Below are 18,544 nucleotides of genomic sequence, written 5' to 3'. Positions count from 1 at the left end.
TCTCTGACTTGACTGCTGAGATGTGACAACAGATTAACACTGAAGTATGGTGCTAGTCACGAAGAAGTGCTGTGAAAAGGATGTAGAGCCGTAGCAACATCATTTTCTTCCACTGACCTGCGTGAAATAAGCTGCAAAAGGACGAAAATCTGGGCCAAGTTAGAGTGAGGGGAGTATAGAATATTCCTGTGTTATATAATTATGCACTCTATGTATATACTCAACAAACAAGATATTAAGTTGTAAATCCAAAATAAATCGCTTAGGAAAAGGTGTTAGGGGATTTCCGAAGCTGACGAGAGCCCCCTGTCGGTTAAAGAAGCTCCCTAACACCTCTTCCATAGCGATTTATTTTTGGATACGGGTGGCTAATATCGTTTTGCCGGTTATTTAGGCAGAGTATGGTGATGTTAGAGTGACTGTACATAACACGGAAGAGGATGGCAAGGTGGAATAAGCAAAATAAATCGCTTAGGAAGAGATGTTAGGGAACAAAATAAATCGCTTATGAAGAGGTGTTAGGGAACAAAATAAATCGCTTAGAAAGAGGTGTTAGGAAACAAAATAAATCCCTCAGAAATAGGGAGCAAAATAACTCGCTTAGAAAGAGGTGTTAGGGAACAAAATAAATCGCATAGAAAGAGGTGTTATGGGAGAAAATAACTCGCCCAGAAATAGGGAGCAAAAAATAAATCGCTTAGGAAGAGGTGTTAGGGAACAAAAGTGGATTAGGTAGAGGTGTTAGGGAGGGAAATAAATCGATTGGGAAGAGATGTTAGGGAGCAAAATAACTCGCCCAGAAATAGGGAGCAAAATAAATCGATTAGGAAGATGTATTAGGGAGCAAAATAAATCGTTTCGAAAGAGATGTTCGGGTGCAAAATAAATCGCGTAGGAAGAGGTGTTAGGGAGCTTCCTTAACCGACGAGAATACGAGCCTAAGAGTGAGAGTGAGTGAGTGGGGGGGGGGGTGAGAGAGGAGAGAGAAGGGGGGAAGAAGAGGTACCATACTGTGGAAATTTTTTATAAACCAGTAGCAACATTGAGGGGAGGACCGAAGCAAAAGCATCTCCACTGAAACAACGCTTCCACATCCGTAACGCGGGATTATAAGTGATTTAGTCTCCCTGGGTTTGAATCTCCAAGAGGTGATGGGATTTTTTACTCTTAACAGCGCCGGTTCTAGCCCTCTTAAGAGCCCTAGGTGAGATTATCATTTTTAAGAGCCCGCTAGTTTCGAAAAAAAAAAAAAAAAAAAAAGGTGCTAGATTGAAGCCTAACCTTTAAGATTTTTTTTTTATATATTGCAATTGTATTTTGTGCAGCCACGGACAAAAATTTCTCTCCATTAAGTCGAAAAATTATGAACCCCGAACGAGATATTTTGCGATATCCTATTGAGCTTCCAAGATGGCCTCACGCGGTTCAAAAAATATTGTTCACTGACTCGAAATTTATCGTTATGGGGTGGGTCAGGATTTATGTCCACGACTGTACACCTGTATTGTTTAAAATTACAGAATCAAGTATGTGGGGACGCTCACCATCCACTCACTTGATGTTGCGCTGCTCTCAGGTGTCTGCCCTTTCCTCTTCACTGGCTCCTACGCTCCTTAAGGGGCAACGTAGGATTGGGTGATGGATGAATGGAGGAAAAGTACATGCCACCTACTTCACTATTTTTTTTTTTTTTCGTAGTCAGCAGTCCATTTGGGTTTTTATTTTTGAGTTTGGTTCCTCTTTTAGCCTATATAAGACGCGATTTTTTCTCAGTTATATTTTGATTGGAAGTAATATCGTGAGGGAGTATTATTTATTCATTTATTTATTTTTTTTTATTTATGTAATCGCTGGCAGAAGCGGCTGCAAATAGTCGTATCGTTTTCCCCCCAAATCGTGTAATGTGCAGGTTTAGATATCTGAGAAGCTTCATCATCATCATCATCATCGTCATCATTAATCATACAAGCTTCGTTTTCATTATCATCATCATCGTCATCATCATCATCATTTTCACACAAGCCTCGCCATCATCATTATCATCATCATCGTCATTAATCATACGAGTTACGTCATCATTATCATCATCATCATCATCATCATTATCATCATCATACAAGCCTCCTCCTCCTCCTCCTCCTCCTCCTCCTCATCATCATCATCATCATCATCATCATCATCATCATCATCATCATTACAAGCCTCCTCCTCGTCCTCCTCCTCCTCATCATCATCATGAAGTGGTAGAATAATAGCCTGCTAACCAAAATGACGTAAGGTAAGGACGCAGGTGTGAATCCCTAATTGGCAGGTGGAGGGGGTTGGGGTCAGGTAAAGCCCATGGCACATAGTCAACCAATACCTGAGGCTAAAAGGTAATTATTTCTCACCTGTAATTATCTTGCCCAGGTCCCCACACCTTGCAAAGATTAAGTAACATAGGTCGGTTTTGTCTTTCCTCGTTTTGCCTCACTGTTTTCTTCTGTCTTTTATTTATTTCTTTAACGTGATTCATTTTTGCCGTCTGGAAATGGATTAATTATCATAGGTCGCTTTTTTATTTCCTCATTTTTCCTCATCGTTTTCTTCTTTGTATTTATTTAACATGTGAATTATTTTTGCTGACTTGAAATGGGAGACTGAATTGGCTTGTTACTATTTCCATCTTGTAAGGGCTTTATTTACAATGCAACTCTCGAAATCTTGTAACCATATCTTTGTAGTGCGTGTGGAAGCGTTGTTTCAGCTGAAGAACTTTTTTTTTTAGTCAGATAAGTAGATAGATGGTAAATACGGGATGGTTTTTTATTTTTTAACAGAGAAATTTAATAATAGAAATTTTAGATGTCACCATGAAAAATTGTGAGTGATTATGTTTTTTTTTTTTTTTTTTTTTTTTTTTTTACGACCTAATACCTCTTCCTCCTACCTGACTCTGTCCTTGGCGCTGAAACCGAAGGAATTCTTTTTATGCGAGGGGAGAGGCGCGGCTTCCTGATCGGGCGGCAGGTGCGGCAGCTTCCGTCGCACCCGCAGGCTCTTCTGGCTGTCCGTCTCGCTCATGGTGTCGGAGGAGTCGTCCCTGAGCCCTCGAGGGGTGCCCACGGGGGTACTAGGGGTCCCCGTCAGCATGGCCAACTGGGCATTGACGCTGGCCATGCTAAACTCTTCAGGGGAGGCCAACTGGTCCGTGGAGGAGCGTAGTCGTGCCCTGTGGTGGTGCAGAGGAGAGGGTTAGGTGGAGGTGTCAGGAGAGGTGGATGATGGTGATGGCCTTGTTTTACGATAGTCAGGAGATTAGAGTGGATGAATCAGAGTGCAGGAGGCCAGGGAAGAATAGTAGCGAGCCAAATTAGAGTGGAGGAGGCTAGGAAGGAGTTGTAGTGAGCTGGATTAGAGTGTAAAAGGGTTAGATAGGGGGTTTGGGGAGGTGGATGGTGATGCTGGCCTTGTTTTACGATAGTCGGGAGATTAGAGTGGATTTATGTGGATGAATTAGAGTGCAAGAGGCCAGAGTTGAATTAGATTTATGTGGATGAATTAGAGTGCAAGAGGCCAGGAAAGAGTAGCAGTGAGTTGAATTACAGTGGAAGAGGTGAGTTTTAGAGTGTAAGGGACATTGAAAGAGTAGGAGGGGTATATTAGTGGATAGATTTAGATTTGAGGTATGGTTTGTGATGACTATGAATGTAGTTGAGGTGAAGAGAAGAACTTATGGCTGTGACGAAGTTAGAAGAAAAACATTGGCACTAATTAGAGAGACAAAGAGCTTAGGAAGGGTGTTAGTGAGCTGAGTATGGATATTAGAAGCGAGTAAGGCAGTAGGTGAGCTGAATTTGAGGTGAGTTAGGAGAGTAGACAGATGGTTAGAAGAGGGAGCGAGCAGAGTTTAGGGAACCAGGTATCTGAAAGGAGAGTAAGTGAGGTTGATTGCTACATGATTGATTGATGAAGAGGGGAGAGTCAGGTGTGGATTTTGGCAAGTTAGAAGGTGAAGATGACTAAATTGATTATTGTGTGGAGTTAAGGAGAGGAGTAGTGATGAGAGGGAGGGAGTATTTAGCAGAATCTTGGAGGGAATGAGTGAACTTTTGTGTGTGAGGAGGAGAGAAGAAAGTAGGTGTGGAAATTATAAAGACTGATAGCTAGGATGATGCTAAGAAGTGAGTAGGAAGTAGTAGGGGAAGAGAAAGGTGTTTGGGAATGAAGAGACGATACTGGAGGGACAGGAAGGGATGAGAGAGAGAGAGAGAGAGAGAGAGAGTGTTAATGAGTGAGATTGCCAAGGTGCATCACATAACACAATATCCAACCCCACTTACACCCACCCACCCACCCCACCCACACCCGCCCAGCTCGTGCTATACATAATTCTTTGCGGCATGGCACTCCCGTAGCTCATGCCTGGCTAGCATTGTCTCATTCTGGTGTGATCTGAGGATGCTGTCAAGATGCTCCGGTTGCGTCAGTGACCTGGGTTCGTGTTCTCGTCGGTTGAGGAGGCTCCCTAACACCTTTTCCAGAGCAATTTAATTTAACACCTTTTCCTGGGTGATTTAATTTAACACCTTTTCTTAAGCGATTTCCTTTAACACCTTTCCCTGTGTGATCTAATTTAACACCTTTTCTTAAGCTATTTCTTTTAACACCTTTTCCTAATCGATTTAGTTTGCTTATTACACCTTACTGCCCTATTCTGTTACGTAAATCCTTCCAGTATCGCCATACTTTACATAACATACAAAGGGATATTAATCAGCCATATCCAGAATAAATCGCTAAGGAAGAGGTGTTAGGGAGCCTCCTTACTCCACGAGAATACGGGTTTGTCCCTTCAGTACGAGGGTCTCTCCAAATGTTCAGTGTCACACCCGTAGAGTTTTAAATGTCCAAATGTTAAGTGTCACACCCGTAGAGTTTAAAATAATTAGGTGATTGCACGATTAAACTTGTCCACGTACTGAATGGATTAATTACTCGTACTGAAGGGGTTAATGAGGGGCTAATTAACACTAGTCACTGAGTAATTGATCTTTAAAATGCAATTAAGTGAGCTAATTATACCTCCTATGCATACATCATTCGATATTGGCATGACAACTATTCGTAAAAAAATATATATATATGAGAAAGTGTGAATATTTTTTTCTACTCTCTCACCCAGCATGCAGGTCAGTATGTACACTCACAGGCCCGTCGTCTCTCCCTAACACCTTTCCCTAAGCGATTTATTTTGTTTTCTTCCAGTCCTCATCTGTGTTACGCAAGTCCTTCCAATATCGCCATACACTGCATACAGAACGTGCAAAAGGATATTAACCAGCCATATCCGAAGGTACACAGCTGAGGAAGAAGTGTTAATGAAGCTTCTTGACACCTTTTCTTAAGCGATTTATTTTATTACACCTTACTATCCATTTCTTAAGCGATTTATTTTGTTTATTACACCTTACTATCCACCTCTCTGTGTTATAAAAATCCTTCCAGTATCGCCATACACTGCATAAATAATATACAAAAGTTTTAACCAGCCATATCCGAAACTAAATCTCTGAGGAAGTGGTGTTAAGGAGCTTCCTTAACAAACATAAGCCATAGCCAAAAGTTCCTTGCAGGGTGTGTTCACCTACAAATATCCTCTCTCTCTCTCTCTCTCTCTCTATGGGTGTTAAGGAAAAATAAAATAAGGGACAGTTTTAACCCCTTCAGCCTCATTACGCATTTCTTTATATAAATCTCTCTACCATCAGACGATTTTATTAACCCTACTAATAATCTCTAGTAGTAAAGGGGTTAAATAAATCCATACCTAACAATTCAAAAATCCCTCTGTCTGAAATTTTGAATCATCTTTGTATCAGTTTGAAATTTTGAATAATTTTCGAAGGTAATAGCAAAGAGAGAAATTCGCCAAAAGAACTGCAGGGGGCTAAGGTGCTACATCCAACATAAATCGCTAAGGAAGAGGTGTTAGGAGCCTGCTAAGACCAAATAGTATGAGCCTGGGACTAGAAAAATAAGCATGATGATTTTGACGTCACACTGGTTACCCAAAACTTAGCGTGTCTGTTATTCTTCGCTAGTGGATGGGATAACATGCCCCTAAACTCATGCAACAAGTGGTTTAGCCTGTGTGGTATGGTGATGTCTTTTTTTGTGCTGTTTATTCTCCCTGCCGTTAAGTTTACCCAGAAAAGCCTCATGTACTCTTTTCACTCACACTTGGCCCAGATTTTCGTCCTTTCACAGCGTTGGTGGAAAAGTCACTGTACTATGGCTTTACATCCTTTCCATAGCACTTCTTCGTGACTAGGACCATAGTATCATATTCTAGTGTTAATCTATAGTTACAACTCAGCACTCAAGATGGAGAAATAGCAGTTTTTGGCCAAGTTAAAGAAAAGGATTATAGTTCGATTCTCCCTGTTGTCAGTTTTACTCAACATAGAAAGACACATATACTCTTTTCACTCTAACTTGGCCCAGATTTTCGTCCCCTTGCAGTGTATTTCTCTCAGCTTAGTGGTAGAAGAATAATATTAAGGCTTTACATCCTTTGCATAGCATTTTTTCGTGACTAGGATGCTATTGAAGTATTACTCTGCTGTCATAACTCAGCACTCGAGATGGATGGATGGCAATTTAGGCGGATTAATATTGGCAAGATATAGAAGTGTAAGGCTTGAGTTAGGAAAGTCTCTCCTAACCAGAGTATATATAAAAGAAAGAGACACGAAAAATGAAATAAAAATCCTTAATAAAAATCCATCACCATACCACACAGGCCAAAAAAAAAAAAAGAAAATCTATCGAGTCTTCCTTCCAGTAACTCTCAGGCGCAAGACAGATCGCATTTCCAAAAAATAAAAAAATAAAGCAAAAAAAGTCTCAAGTTATTCCTCGTTCTAGGTATATTAAAATGGAGGTTTATGAATCATCTTTTACTTACCCGGGGTCTTGTCTCCCTATCCGCCTTGGGTTGCCGGTTGAGATGAGTGTGGTTAGTAAAGGATATTGGCACAGAAAGGTGGCCATATTCGGAGTGTTGCCATCAGAGGCTGTCCGGCAGGTCTCTTTCCCTTTAGTGTTTAAATTTTGAGTTGGCTTGTCCCCTGAGCGTTAATATCTTACCGGTTATTAAATTTTGCTCTCTCCTTTCTCTCTAATTTTGCTTTCTCTCTAAAATTGCTCCCTCCGCACTTTCTAAATTTCCTTTCTAAATTTGCATTCTCTCTAAATTTGCTTTCTTTGCTCTCTCTAAAATTTCCTTTCTCTCTAAATTTGAATTCTTGTCTCTTTGTAAATTTCCTTTCTCTCTAAAATTTGCTTTCTCTGCTCTCTCTAAAACTTTTACTTGTTATATTTCACCACAGTTATTTTGCTTTCTCCACTCTCTCTAAAATTTTGGCTTGCTCCCTCTCTAACTTTTTCTATATCCACATTTATTATTATTATTATTTTTTTTTTTTGCTCCCGACCACCAGTATCATTAAAAATATATATATTACCACAAATATTATCAGATTTTTTACTTTTTTCCTTCCTTTACCGTTTGTATATTACCTCAGTTATCATTAGAATTTTTACGTATTTCCAAAATTATCGTAAAAATTTTGACTTCTTCCTTCCATAACCATTAATATTTAACTATATTTACTATTATTATTAAAATTTTGACTTGCTTCTTTTATAACTATTAATATTTTACCATAATTATTATTAAAATTTTGACATATTACCACAATTATTATTAAAATTTTGACCTTTATTACCACAATTATTATTAAAATTTTGATTTATATAACCACAATTATTATTAAAATTTTGATTTATATTACCACAATTATTATTAAAATTTTGATTTATATAACCACAATTATTATTAAAATTTTGATTTATATAACCACAATTATTATTAAAATTTTGATTTATATTACCACAATTATTATTAAAATTTTGATTTATATTACCACAATTATTATTAAAATTTTGACATATTACCACAATTATTATTAAAATTTTGACCTTTATTACCACAATTATTATTAAAATTTTGATTTATATAACCACAATTATTATTAAAATTTTGGCTTTTATTACCACAATTATTATTAAAATTTTGTCTTTTATTACCACAATTATTATTAAAATTTTGGCTTTTATTACCACAGTTACCTAAAATTTTGGGTGTCCTCTTTCTCACCATTAATATATCACCACATTCATTTAACCATTATTTTTTGCCATTTTTTTCTCAAATCTATTGAAATTTTGACACATTTTTTTACCAATAATATTTTTTCATATATTTTTCATAACTCATAACAAATCAGTACATTATTTCCCTAACCAGCAAGATATCAATATGTTTCTTTCCCCACCATTATTTCCCCTACCATTTTCCCTACCATTTTTCCCTACCATTATTTTTCCCTACCATTATTTTTCCCTACCATTTTTTCCCCTGCCATCATTTTCCCTTCCATTATTTTCCATTTCTCTTCATATACCTTTAATATTTCAAGATATTTTTTCCCTCTGCTATTATTGGTTTAGCATGTTCCTTCCTTCACCATTATTTTCGTGATTTATTTTCTCCCATTAGCACTTAAATTTTTGTGTGTTTCTGTATCCAACATTGTAATATTATGACACAATCCTTCTGTATCCCTTAAGTTTAATCTGGTGGTAACGATAATACAGTAACAGGAATACCTTACCATACAACTGTAATTAATTTCTTGTATTCCGTTTAAGCGGTGAAGTCAGTGTCGATGTTACATAAAAAGCAAAAAGTAATGTGTACAAATACTTAGCAGTATCAACCAGTTACTTCAAACCAACTTGCCAACAGACCATAGTTTCTCTGTAATGTTTCGAATCAGTTTCAAAGGTTCAAATTAGTTTCAGAGGTTCAAATCAATTTCAAAGGTTCAAATCAGTTTCAAAGGAAGAGTTGCGAGAAAGCCTCCTACTCCCACGAATATGGCCAGCGGGTGTACACAGAGGTATGGGCACGGCAGGCGAACATTTTTGAAACAGTAACGAACGATACGGCACGGATCAACCTCACTGGCTTGGTGCGCCTGACTCACACACACATAAGAGAGGATGGTGGTGACGGGAGGATGAGGAGCAGTGCTGGGTAGGATACAACGAGACTCAGGCGTGGCGGGGTTAATTGTGAGTGAGAGGACACAGGGGTCGTTGTGAGGTGGTTGGACAGGCACAGGGAACGCTTATGAGTCAACAGGAACACTGAGGGTAACAAAATATGATGCATGGGAGTGTGAGGGAGAGAGGACACAATTAACAATATATGGTGCATGGGGGAATGAAGGGCGGGGGTACACAGGGGGGGGGACATGATGGGTGAGGGCTGGGGGGCCAACATTACCTCTGGAGTGAGGTGAGGGGCGACTCTGTGGTGGCGGGGTGGCCGGGCATGGCGAGGGCTCTGGGCTTGGCGTCGCTGGTGGAGATGGTGGACTGCTGGAGGAGCGCCGCGGTGGGTAGGGTGGTGGCCACCCGGCCCGTTATTTTACCTGCCAGCTGCTGCAGGCCGGCCGCTGCCTCCTTCCTCAGTGGTGTAGGCGACACTTTGCCCTGGGTCAGCAGCTGCTGCTGCAGTGCTGCCGCCTGGTCCTGTCGCCGCATCTTCTTGAGGTGCTGTGCCTGGTGCTGCAGTTGCATCTGTTGCAGCTGCAGCTGCTGTGCGGGTGTCATCTGCTGGAAGGGAAGGGGTATGGCCCCGGGCTGTCCAGCACTGACCACAACGGTGGGGTTCTGGCCGGGCTGACTGGCTACCACAGACGCGGCCACACCAGGCCCCACGTGGTTGGCCACCTGCGCCACCACCTGCCCCTGTGAGTTCACCAGCTGCCCCTGAGAGTTGATGGTGGTGCCCTGAGACGTGATGAGCTGCGCCTGAGACTGTGCCTGCGACGTCAGTAGCTGTTGTTGTTGCTGAGACGTGGCGATGGTGCCCTTGTGTTCATCCTTGGGTGACGTGCCCCCCAGACCTGTGGCAAGACAACACACTCAGCCGGTGGTAAGAAAGCAGCAGCATCCGTCCCCTCACCAGGAAGTGGCAGGGATGGGTTACAGAAACAGGAGTAAAGCCTAAACATAGAACCATCAACAGAATGCCTTCTGAAATAGACCACAGGGCCAGTCACTCTTCATTAAATGTGCGAGTATCAGGAACTGTTTGTGCGGAAGACAAGAACTGATTATTAAAGAAACCATCACTGACACGAGTTTCCCATGCTGAGTAAAGTAATTTGACATTAATAACAGAAATAAAATACATTAAGAGTGAAAGTACCAGTGAAAGAGTGAACAATGTAATTTTTAAAGGTAGGACTTTAGATGATTACAATATATATGGATGAAATTACAAATGTGGTAAAATAACTCTCTCACCACAATGATGTCACATTATTATTATTATTATTATTATCATTATTATTATTATGAAAGTTAGTAGTAGTATTAAAATTATTATTCTTACTATTATCATTATTATTATTATTATTTTTTTTTATTTTTATTTTTTTACCTCCAGGCGGTTATATTTACAGCCATGAGCAAAAGTTAGCCTACAGTTCTCTTCCACCTGCTGTATTGGAAGCTGCTGATGCATGTTTCTGTGATGGGATTATAAAACACACAGCAAAGAGGAAACAGAGGGAAAGACAGTGAAATACTTAGCTGGGAAAGATGATTATGGACATCAGGACACAGTATTAGAGGAGATGTATTGGTGTATTTATTGTACGTTGTTGTATGTTAGGTTCAGGAAAATACACACACACACACACACACACACACACACACACACACACACACACACACACACACACACACACACACACACACACACACACACACACACACACACACACACACACACACACACACACACATACATACATCTTACATCCATGCATTCATCCATCCATACATACATATATACATACTTACTTTACACACACACACACACACACACACACACACACACACACACACACACACACACTCATAGTTAGAGGTTTGTTGCACATCCTTCAGTCCACCATCTTCCTTTCGAGGTATAGGGAAGGAGGTGAGGGAAGCGAGCATAACCAGGCAGTGGAGCCGCCCGGTTATATCAGCGCTAGTGCTTGAAGGCGTCCAGTACGGCTGAAAATGCTGTTGCCAGTCTAATCCCAGGTTCGACCTTTGAAGTTGAGTAGCCGTAAACTTATACTGGCTCTCCCATAAGCCCGGGAAAACTTGAGCCGAAATTTGAAATGTGACCGTTGGCAAATTTCAAAGAGGAGGTTCGTTGGGGTAAAGAACTTTGAAAATTGTTTAAAATATATAAAAATAAGAGGTGTAGGCGCGTTATTTATTGATTTATTTTCTTGGTTATTAATTTGTTTTCGTTTTTTTGTGGAGGATTTGATATGTGGGGCCGACTCTTTCAAAACTTTCAGATTCGTGAGGAGGAGTTAGGAACGGAGATTGAGTTGACCTTTCCTCTCTCTCTCTCTCTCTCTCTCTCTCTCCTCTCTACCTACCCTTTCCCCTCTCCCTCCCTCCCTCCTCCTCCCTCTCCTTCTTCCTCCCTCCACTTTGCTTTCCTATTCTCCCTTTCCTCCTCCTTCCGTCTCCCTGCTTTACCCATTTCACTCCCTTTTCTCCATTTCTCTCTCCTCTTCTCCCTCCCCTCCCCTCCCCTCCCCCATTCTTCCTCTTCTCCCTCCCCTCCCCTCCCCCATTCTTCCTCTTCTCCCTCCCCTCCCCTCCCCCATTCTTCCTCTTCTCCCTCCCCTCCCCTCCCCCATTCTTCCTCTTCTCCCTCCCCTCCCCTCCCCCATTCTTCCTCTTCTCCCTCCCCTCCCCCATTCTTCCTCTTCTCCCTCCCCTCCCCTCCCCTCCCCATTCTTCCTCTACTCCCTCCCCTCCCCTCCCCTCCCCATTCTTCCTCTTCTCCCTCCCCATTCTTCCTCTTCTCCCTCCCCTCCCCTCCCCTCCCCATTCTTCCTCTTCTCCCTCCCCTCCCTCCCCTCCCCATTCTTCCTCTTCTCCCTCCCCTCCCCCATTCTTCCTCTTCTCCCTCCCCTCCCCTCCCCATTCTTCCTCTTCTCCCTCCCCTCCCCTCCCCATTCTTCCTCTTCTCCCTCCCCTCCCCTCCCCTCCCCCATTCTTCCTCTTCTCCCTCTTTCTCCAATCCCTTCCTCCTTCCTCAGACTTTCTCCCACTCTCTCCCCCTCCCTTCTCCTCTTTTCCCTTCCTCCTCCTCCTCCAAACTATCTCTCCCTCCCTCCCCTCCCTCCCTCCCTCCCTCCCTCCCCTCCCTCCCATCTTCCCTCCCCTCCCTCCTTCCCTCCCTCCCCCCAGCCAGATATTGACTGTGTTTCCTCCCTTCTCCCTTTGTTGTTTCCTCCCTTTTCTTCCGCGTCTCACCTTAATCCCTCCCTCTTTCCCTCCCTCCCTCCCTCCCTTCCCTCCCCTTCTACTGCTAGGGTACATTATTGGCCTCTCCCTCCCTCTTCCTGTCTCTCCATGTCTCTCCTTTTCCTCCTTTCCCTTGTCCTTTCTCTCCCTTTCTTCCTCTCCTCCTCCTCTCCCTCCTCCTTTCTCTCCATCCATCTCCTTGTCATCCTCCTCTCCCTCTTCCTGTTTCTCCTCCTTCTCCTCTCCCTCTTCCTTTCTCTCCATCCCTCTCCTTTTTCCTCCTCTTCCTTTCTCACCATCTCTCTCCTTCTCTCCCTCTTTCTTTCTCCCTCCCTCCCTCCCTCCCTCCCTCCCTCCCTCCCTCCCTCTTCCTTCCTCTCCTTCTCTCTCCCTCTCCCTCTCTTCCTCTCCTTCTCTCTCCATCTCCCTCACTTTCTCCCTGTTTCTTTCCTTTCCCTTTACTATTTCCTCCTCTCTCTCTCTCTCTCTCTCTCTCTCTCTCCTCCACTACCTCCTCGCCTCCCTCCTTCGTCCTTTTCCTCCCTCTTCCTCCCTCCTTCCTTCTTTTCCTCCCTGTTTTCCCTCCTTCCTTCATTCCTTTCTGTTCTTCCTTTGTTCTTTCCTCCCTCTTCCTCCACACCACACCGTAATCCCTCCTTCCTTCCCTTTCCTTCCTCCCTCCCTTCCTTCCCTCCATCCCTCACTCCCCTTCTCTTAGGGTACAGTTGTTCTCTCTCTCTCTCTCTCTCTCTCTCTCTCTCTCTCTCTCTCTCTTTCTCTCTCTCTCTCTCTCTCTCATCCCAAAATAACCTTCCACCTCAAGATTTTTCGAATTCCATTAAAACACATTTGTTTCACATAATATATATATATATATATATATATATATATATATATATATATATATATATATATATATATATATATATATATATATCTAATACAATCTGATATCCATATTTCACTTCCAGTAATTACATCTATCTATCTATCTATCTATTGCTAGACGCCATAGTCCCGTAAGGGGTGGCCATTTGACTTTGAGTTATTTGTTTTACGGGGAGGGGCACTAACCCTCCACCAACCCACTTGTTGACACGTAGGCAGCACGTATGGTTTGGTTATATGGTTACCACCCAGCGCTGTAAATGGTTTCTTGGCTTACAGGAAACCATTTGGCTTGTCACTCAATGTAAAGCCACCTGTAAAGGAAAGAAAAGCAATAAGAAGTGACAGGAAAGATGGGAGAAATAGGAAGAGAGGAGGACAGCCACAGAAAAAGAATGATAAAGGCTAAGGAAGAAGTAGGCAGCACTACATCAAGTGAGTGGATGATGGTCGCCACCACCTACCACTGATAATTACATAAATACAGTAAATATCAAAATACAGCAAATACATAAATACAGTAAGCGTAAATAAATTGTTACAAAATAAGTATGGTAAATCGTGAATTATCTTTGCAGTCTGTATCTCTATAATGTGTAGAGTTGGACATTTAAGAAGTCATTTGTCTGCTGTGTATATATTGAAAGTGTGAAGGTGCTGGGAGAGAGAGAGAGACAGACAGACAGAGACAAAGACAGACAGACATAGACGGAGAGAGAGAAAGAGACAGACAGACAGACAGAGGCGGAGATAGAGAAAGACAGAGACGAACAGACAGACAGAGACAGAAGGAGACAGAGGCAGACAGACTGACAGACAGAGACGGAGAGACACATACAGACAGAGACAAGAGAGACATGCAGAGACAGACAGACAGACAGAGACAGGCAGAGACAGAAGCAGAGAGACCTACAGAGACGGAGACAAACGGACAGACAAAATACAAAATGCTTTTCCCACACTAAATACAATGGCCTGGTTGTGGCAAGAATGACATAAATAATACCGGTACATTCTTTCCTTCTCACTGATCTTCACTTATGCAAGAATGATACGGAAAAGAATGATACAGGAGAATACAGTCATTCCACTTCACAGAACAACACAGCGTTCCACTTCACAGAAAAAGACAGTCATTCCACTTCACAGAAAAAGACAGTCACTCCACTTCACAGAAAAAGACAGTCATTCCACTTCACAGAAAAAGACAGTCATTCCACTTCACAGAAAAAGACAGTCATTCCACTTCACAGAAAAAGACAGTCATTCCACTTCACAGAACAACACAGCCTTCCACTTCACAGAAAAAGACAGTCATTCCACTTCACAGAACAACACAGCCTTCCACTTCACAGAAAAAGACAGTCATTCCACTTCACAGAACAACACAGCATTCCACTTCACAGAAAAAGACAGTCATTCCATCCTCGGTCTACCCCTCCCTCTCCCTCCCTCCACCTCACCTACATACACCCTCTTAGTCAGTCTTTCATTCTCCATTCTCTCCATATGTCCAAACCACCTCAGTGTATTTCTCCTAATCTTCTCAACCACATCCACATCCACCCCACAACGTTCCTTCACTTCTTCATTCGTCAATCTGTCCCTCCACGTCACTCCACATGCTCCTCTCAAGTAACTCATTTCCACTGCTCTCACTCTTGACTTGTTCCCCTCTTGCAAGGTCCACGCCTCGCTTCCATACGTCAGGGTAGGGATCACAATACCATCATGCAGTGACTTCTTAACTTCCATACTCACCTCCCTATTTCTCATCACTGCTTTCAGTGTACCAACAACCTTTCTTCCCTGCTGTACCCTTTCACGTACTTTATCCCCCAAAGTTCCATCCTTACTCATCACACTACCCAAGTACTTGAATGCACTCACATTCTCCATATCCTCACCATCCAACCTCACTGCACACCCTGTGACTTCATTCCTCTCAAACACCATAACTTTACTTTTGTTTACATTAACTTTCAGCTTCCTCCTCCCACACACCGTCCCAAATTCATTCACCAAACCTTGCAACTCCCAGTCATCTTCATTCAACAATACTGTATCATCAGCAAACAGCAACACCGGAAGCTTCCAAATCTCACCCTCATTCATTAGGGCCACCCCCACATCCACTGCCCTACCTTGCACCTCCTTTACAACCCCATCCATATATATATTAAACAGCCATGGAGACATCACACACCCCTGTTTCAGTCCCACATTGAGATCAAAGAACTCACTCAGCTCACCATCCACTCGCACCGTAGCCCTAGCTCCCTCGTACATACTCTTCACAGCACTCAACAATTTCCCCTCCACTCCATATATTCTTAATACCTTCCACATACCTTGCCTATCTATTCTGTCATAAGCTTTCTCCAAGTCCATGAAGGCAGCATACACTTTCCTTCCCTTCTCTAGATACTTCTCCACTAAACATCTTAGAACAAATATCTGATCTACACACCCTTTTCCCTTCCTAAATCCCCCTTGTTCTTCTCCAACTAGCTCCTCTGTCATATGCCTAACCCTATCAATGAGTATTCTACCATATATTTTACCAGTCACACTAAGAAGGCAAATACCCCTATGGTTACCACATACTTCTCTCTCCCCTTTTCCTTTGTACAGAGGAACAATTATACCTGATTTCCAGTCCTCTGGAACCCTTCCCTCTTCCCAAGCCAATCTACACAACTTCCATATCCACTCCACAACAATCTCACCCCCATACCTAAGCATTTCACCACACACTCCATCAATTCCTGGGGCCTTTCCCATCTTAATCTTCTTCATCGCTTCCACTACTTCCGACCTGCTGATCTCTTCCTCCCTCCTCTCATCTCTTCTTCTCCCAGCCATTCCCCAACCACTTATACTCACACTGCTCTCACTCTCTACATTCAACAAATCCTCAAAGTGCTCCTTCCATCTCCTCAGTTTCTCTCTCTTCTCCACCAACAATCTATTATTCCTATCATTCACTCCCCTACTATTTCCCCTTTCACACTGCCTTACTTTCTTTACCTCCTTCCAAAACAATTTCTTACTCTCCCTCCATTTCACACTCAGATTCCTCCCAAACTCTTCATCCACTTTCTTCTTGCTCTCCTTCACCAGTCTCTTAACCTCCCTTCTCCTGCTCACATATACCTCTCTCTTCTCTCTCTCATCTTCTCCCCTACCTCTACTCGCCAACCATTCACCATATGCCTTCTTCTTTTGTTCCACAGCTCGTTTCACCTCATCATTCCACCATGCTGTCCCTTGCACACCCTTGCATCTCCTCCTCACTCCACAAACCGCCTCACACGCTGCGCTTATCTCTTCCGTGAATATCTTACATACGTCTTCCACCCCTTCCATCTGCTGTAGCTCATACCTTCCCAATCTTTCTTCCACTATGCTCTTATACTCTGTCATTTTCTCACTATCTTGCAATTTCTCCACTCTTCTCACAGGAGCTGCTTCCTCCTGTCTTCCCCTTCGTCTCCTCAACCACTTTCTTTGCAGCTCTACCTTGGCCATCAGTAAGTGATGGTCCGAGACTCCATTCCCCCACCCTCTCCACACCCTTGCATCCAACACTTGTCTTCTCATTCGCTCATCCACACACATGTAGTCTATCATTGCCTTTCGTTCAACAAGTTCACCATCCATCCTCCTCATTACTCTCCATGTATACCGGTGGATCATCTTATGACGAAAGTAGGTGTTGGCTATTGCCAACCCCTTACCAGCACAGATGTCCACCAAAGCACTACCATTCCCATCTATTTCAGCTGGCACACCCCACTGACCAACCACTCCATCCACTCGTACATTCCCAACTTTTGCCATTCATGTCTCCAATCAACAGCACTCTCTCGCTCCTCTCAAACTTGTCCATACATGCTTCTACTCTTGCCCAAAACTCATCTTTCACTCTTGCCACTCGATCCTCTGTTGGAGCATACACACATACAATCGCCCATGCTTGTATACCTACTTTCATCCTCACCCATACAATCCTTGCACCCACTGTTCCATACTCTCTTATATTCTCCTTCCACTTCTTGCTTATCATCAGACATACTCCCTCTCTTGCCCTCTCATTCTCACTGACTCCCACACATATACCTACACCGTATTCCCATTCTCTCATCCTTTCACCTTTCCATTTAGTTTCAGTCAATCCACATATATCCACTTTTGCATCCTCAAGCACCTGGACAATCTCTCTCTCTTTCACTTCATCATTCACTCCTCTCACATTCCACGTTCCTACCCTCAGAATGTCCTTTGTCCGTTCCTTAGTCGTCAACGTATGGTCCGTCCGGGTCCGAGGCGCTTTATTTGCTTTTTTAGTTAGTTCTTTTTACGGGGTGGGGCACTAACCCACCACCAACCCTTTTAGTCGCCTCGTACGACAAGCAGGGATACTGGGGGAGTATTCTTGAAACCCCCCTACCCCCATTCCACATCACAGAAAAATACATTCATTCCACTTACCTAGAGCTCTGGTGAAATCTGAAAGCATGCCACTGATGGAGCTCTTCTGTTGACCTTGACCCCCTGCCACATTGGGTGACCCTTTGGCGTCCTGGGAAGTGCAAAGGAGTTGACAGTGAGACAAGGTGGATGGCCAATGAGGGGGTGTCTGTGAGCTGTGGCTGTCTGTACTTTTCTCTACGTATGGCCAAAACTACCATGCTTTCTTTTTGGGTCAGTATTGATGTATGTGATCAAAGTACTGTTATCTCTAAGTCAGTTTACACATTCATACAAGAAACTTTGAGTGTCTGAAAGAGAGAGAAAGATAGAGATTAAAAAAAGGTCAGTACCGAAGCGAAATCATAAAAGACCGACCCATGCATGGTGGTGGACAGGTGCAGAAAATTGTGGAGAATTTATTTTTTTAGCTGTGCGTGGAGGCTCGTGGGAGGCGGTGCTGGTCGAAATGTAAACAAAAGGACAACTGGAATGCAACCTCGGACAACCAAGAATCTATTTTACACTATTTACACCCCCAGACTCACTCCTGGCCAAACTGTGAGCGGAGGGGCACGAGTCAGCATAGAGAAGGTAGTGGTGGTGGCGGTGGAACATGGACACAAGTCGAAGAGGTTAAGAAAAGGGCAAAAAAACGATGCGGACGGTATGGCGGACGGCGTGGGTAGTGAACAAGACAGACATGCAGATAAAAAGGCAGCAGACCACAAAGGCTACT

The 18,544-nt window shown here is 42.9% G+C and overlaps 1 protein-coding gene across 1 annotated transcript in view; it reads right to left on the bottom strand.

Annotated features, from left to right (window-relative positions):
• The window catches only part of LOC145416107 (uncharacterized), a 207,466-nt gene that overhangs the window by 62,075 nt on the left and 126,847 nt on the right, over positions 1-18,544 (bottom strand). The window contains 3 exon segments of the mRNA XM_080285199.1: positions 2,930-3,211; positions 9,398-10,022; positions 17,827-17,917. Coding sequence (XP_080141325.1) covers positions 2,930-3,211; positions 9,398-10,022; positions 17,827-17,917 — 998 coding nt within the window.

The sequence above is a fragment of the Coenobita brevimanus genome, chromosome 104 (genome assembly GCF_032717465.1).
Source record: "Coenobita brevimanus isolate Jiangsu-jjx chromosome 104, ASM3271746v2, whole genome shotgun sequence".
NCBI lineage: Eukaryota > Metazoa > Arthropoda > Malacostraca > Decapoda > Coenobitidae > Coenobita > Coenobita brevimanus.
The sequence above is the reverse complement of the archived record's forward strand: the minus strand, read 5'-3'. Positions and strand labels throughout refer to the sequence as shown.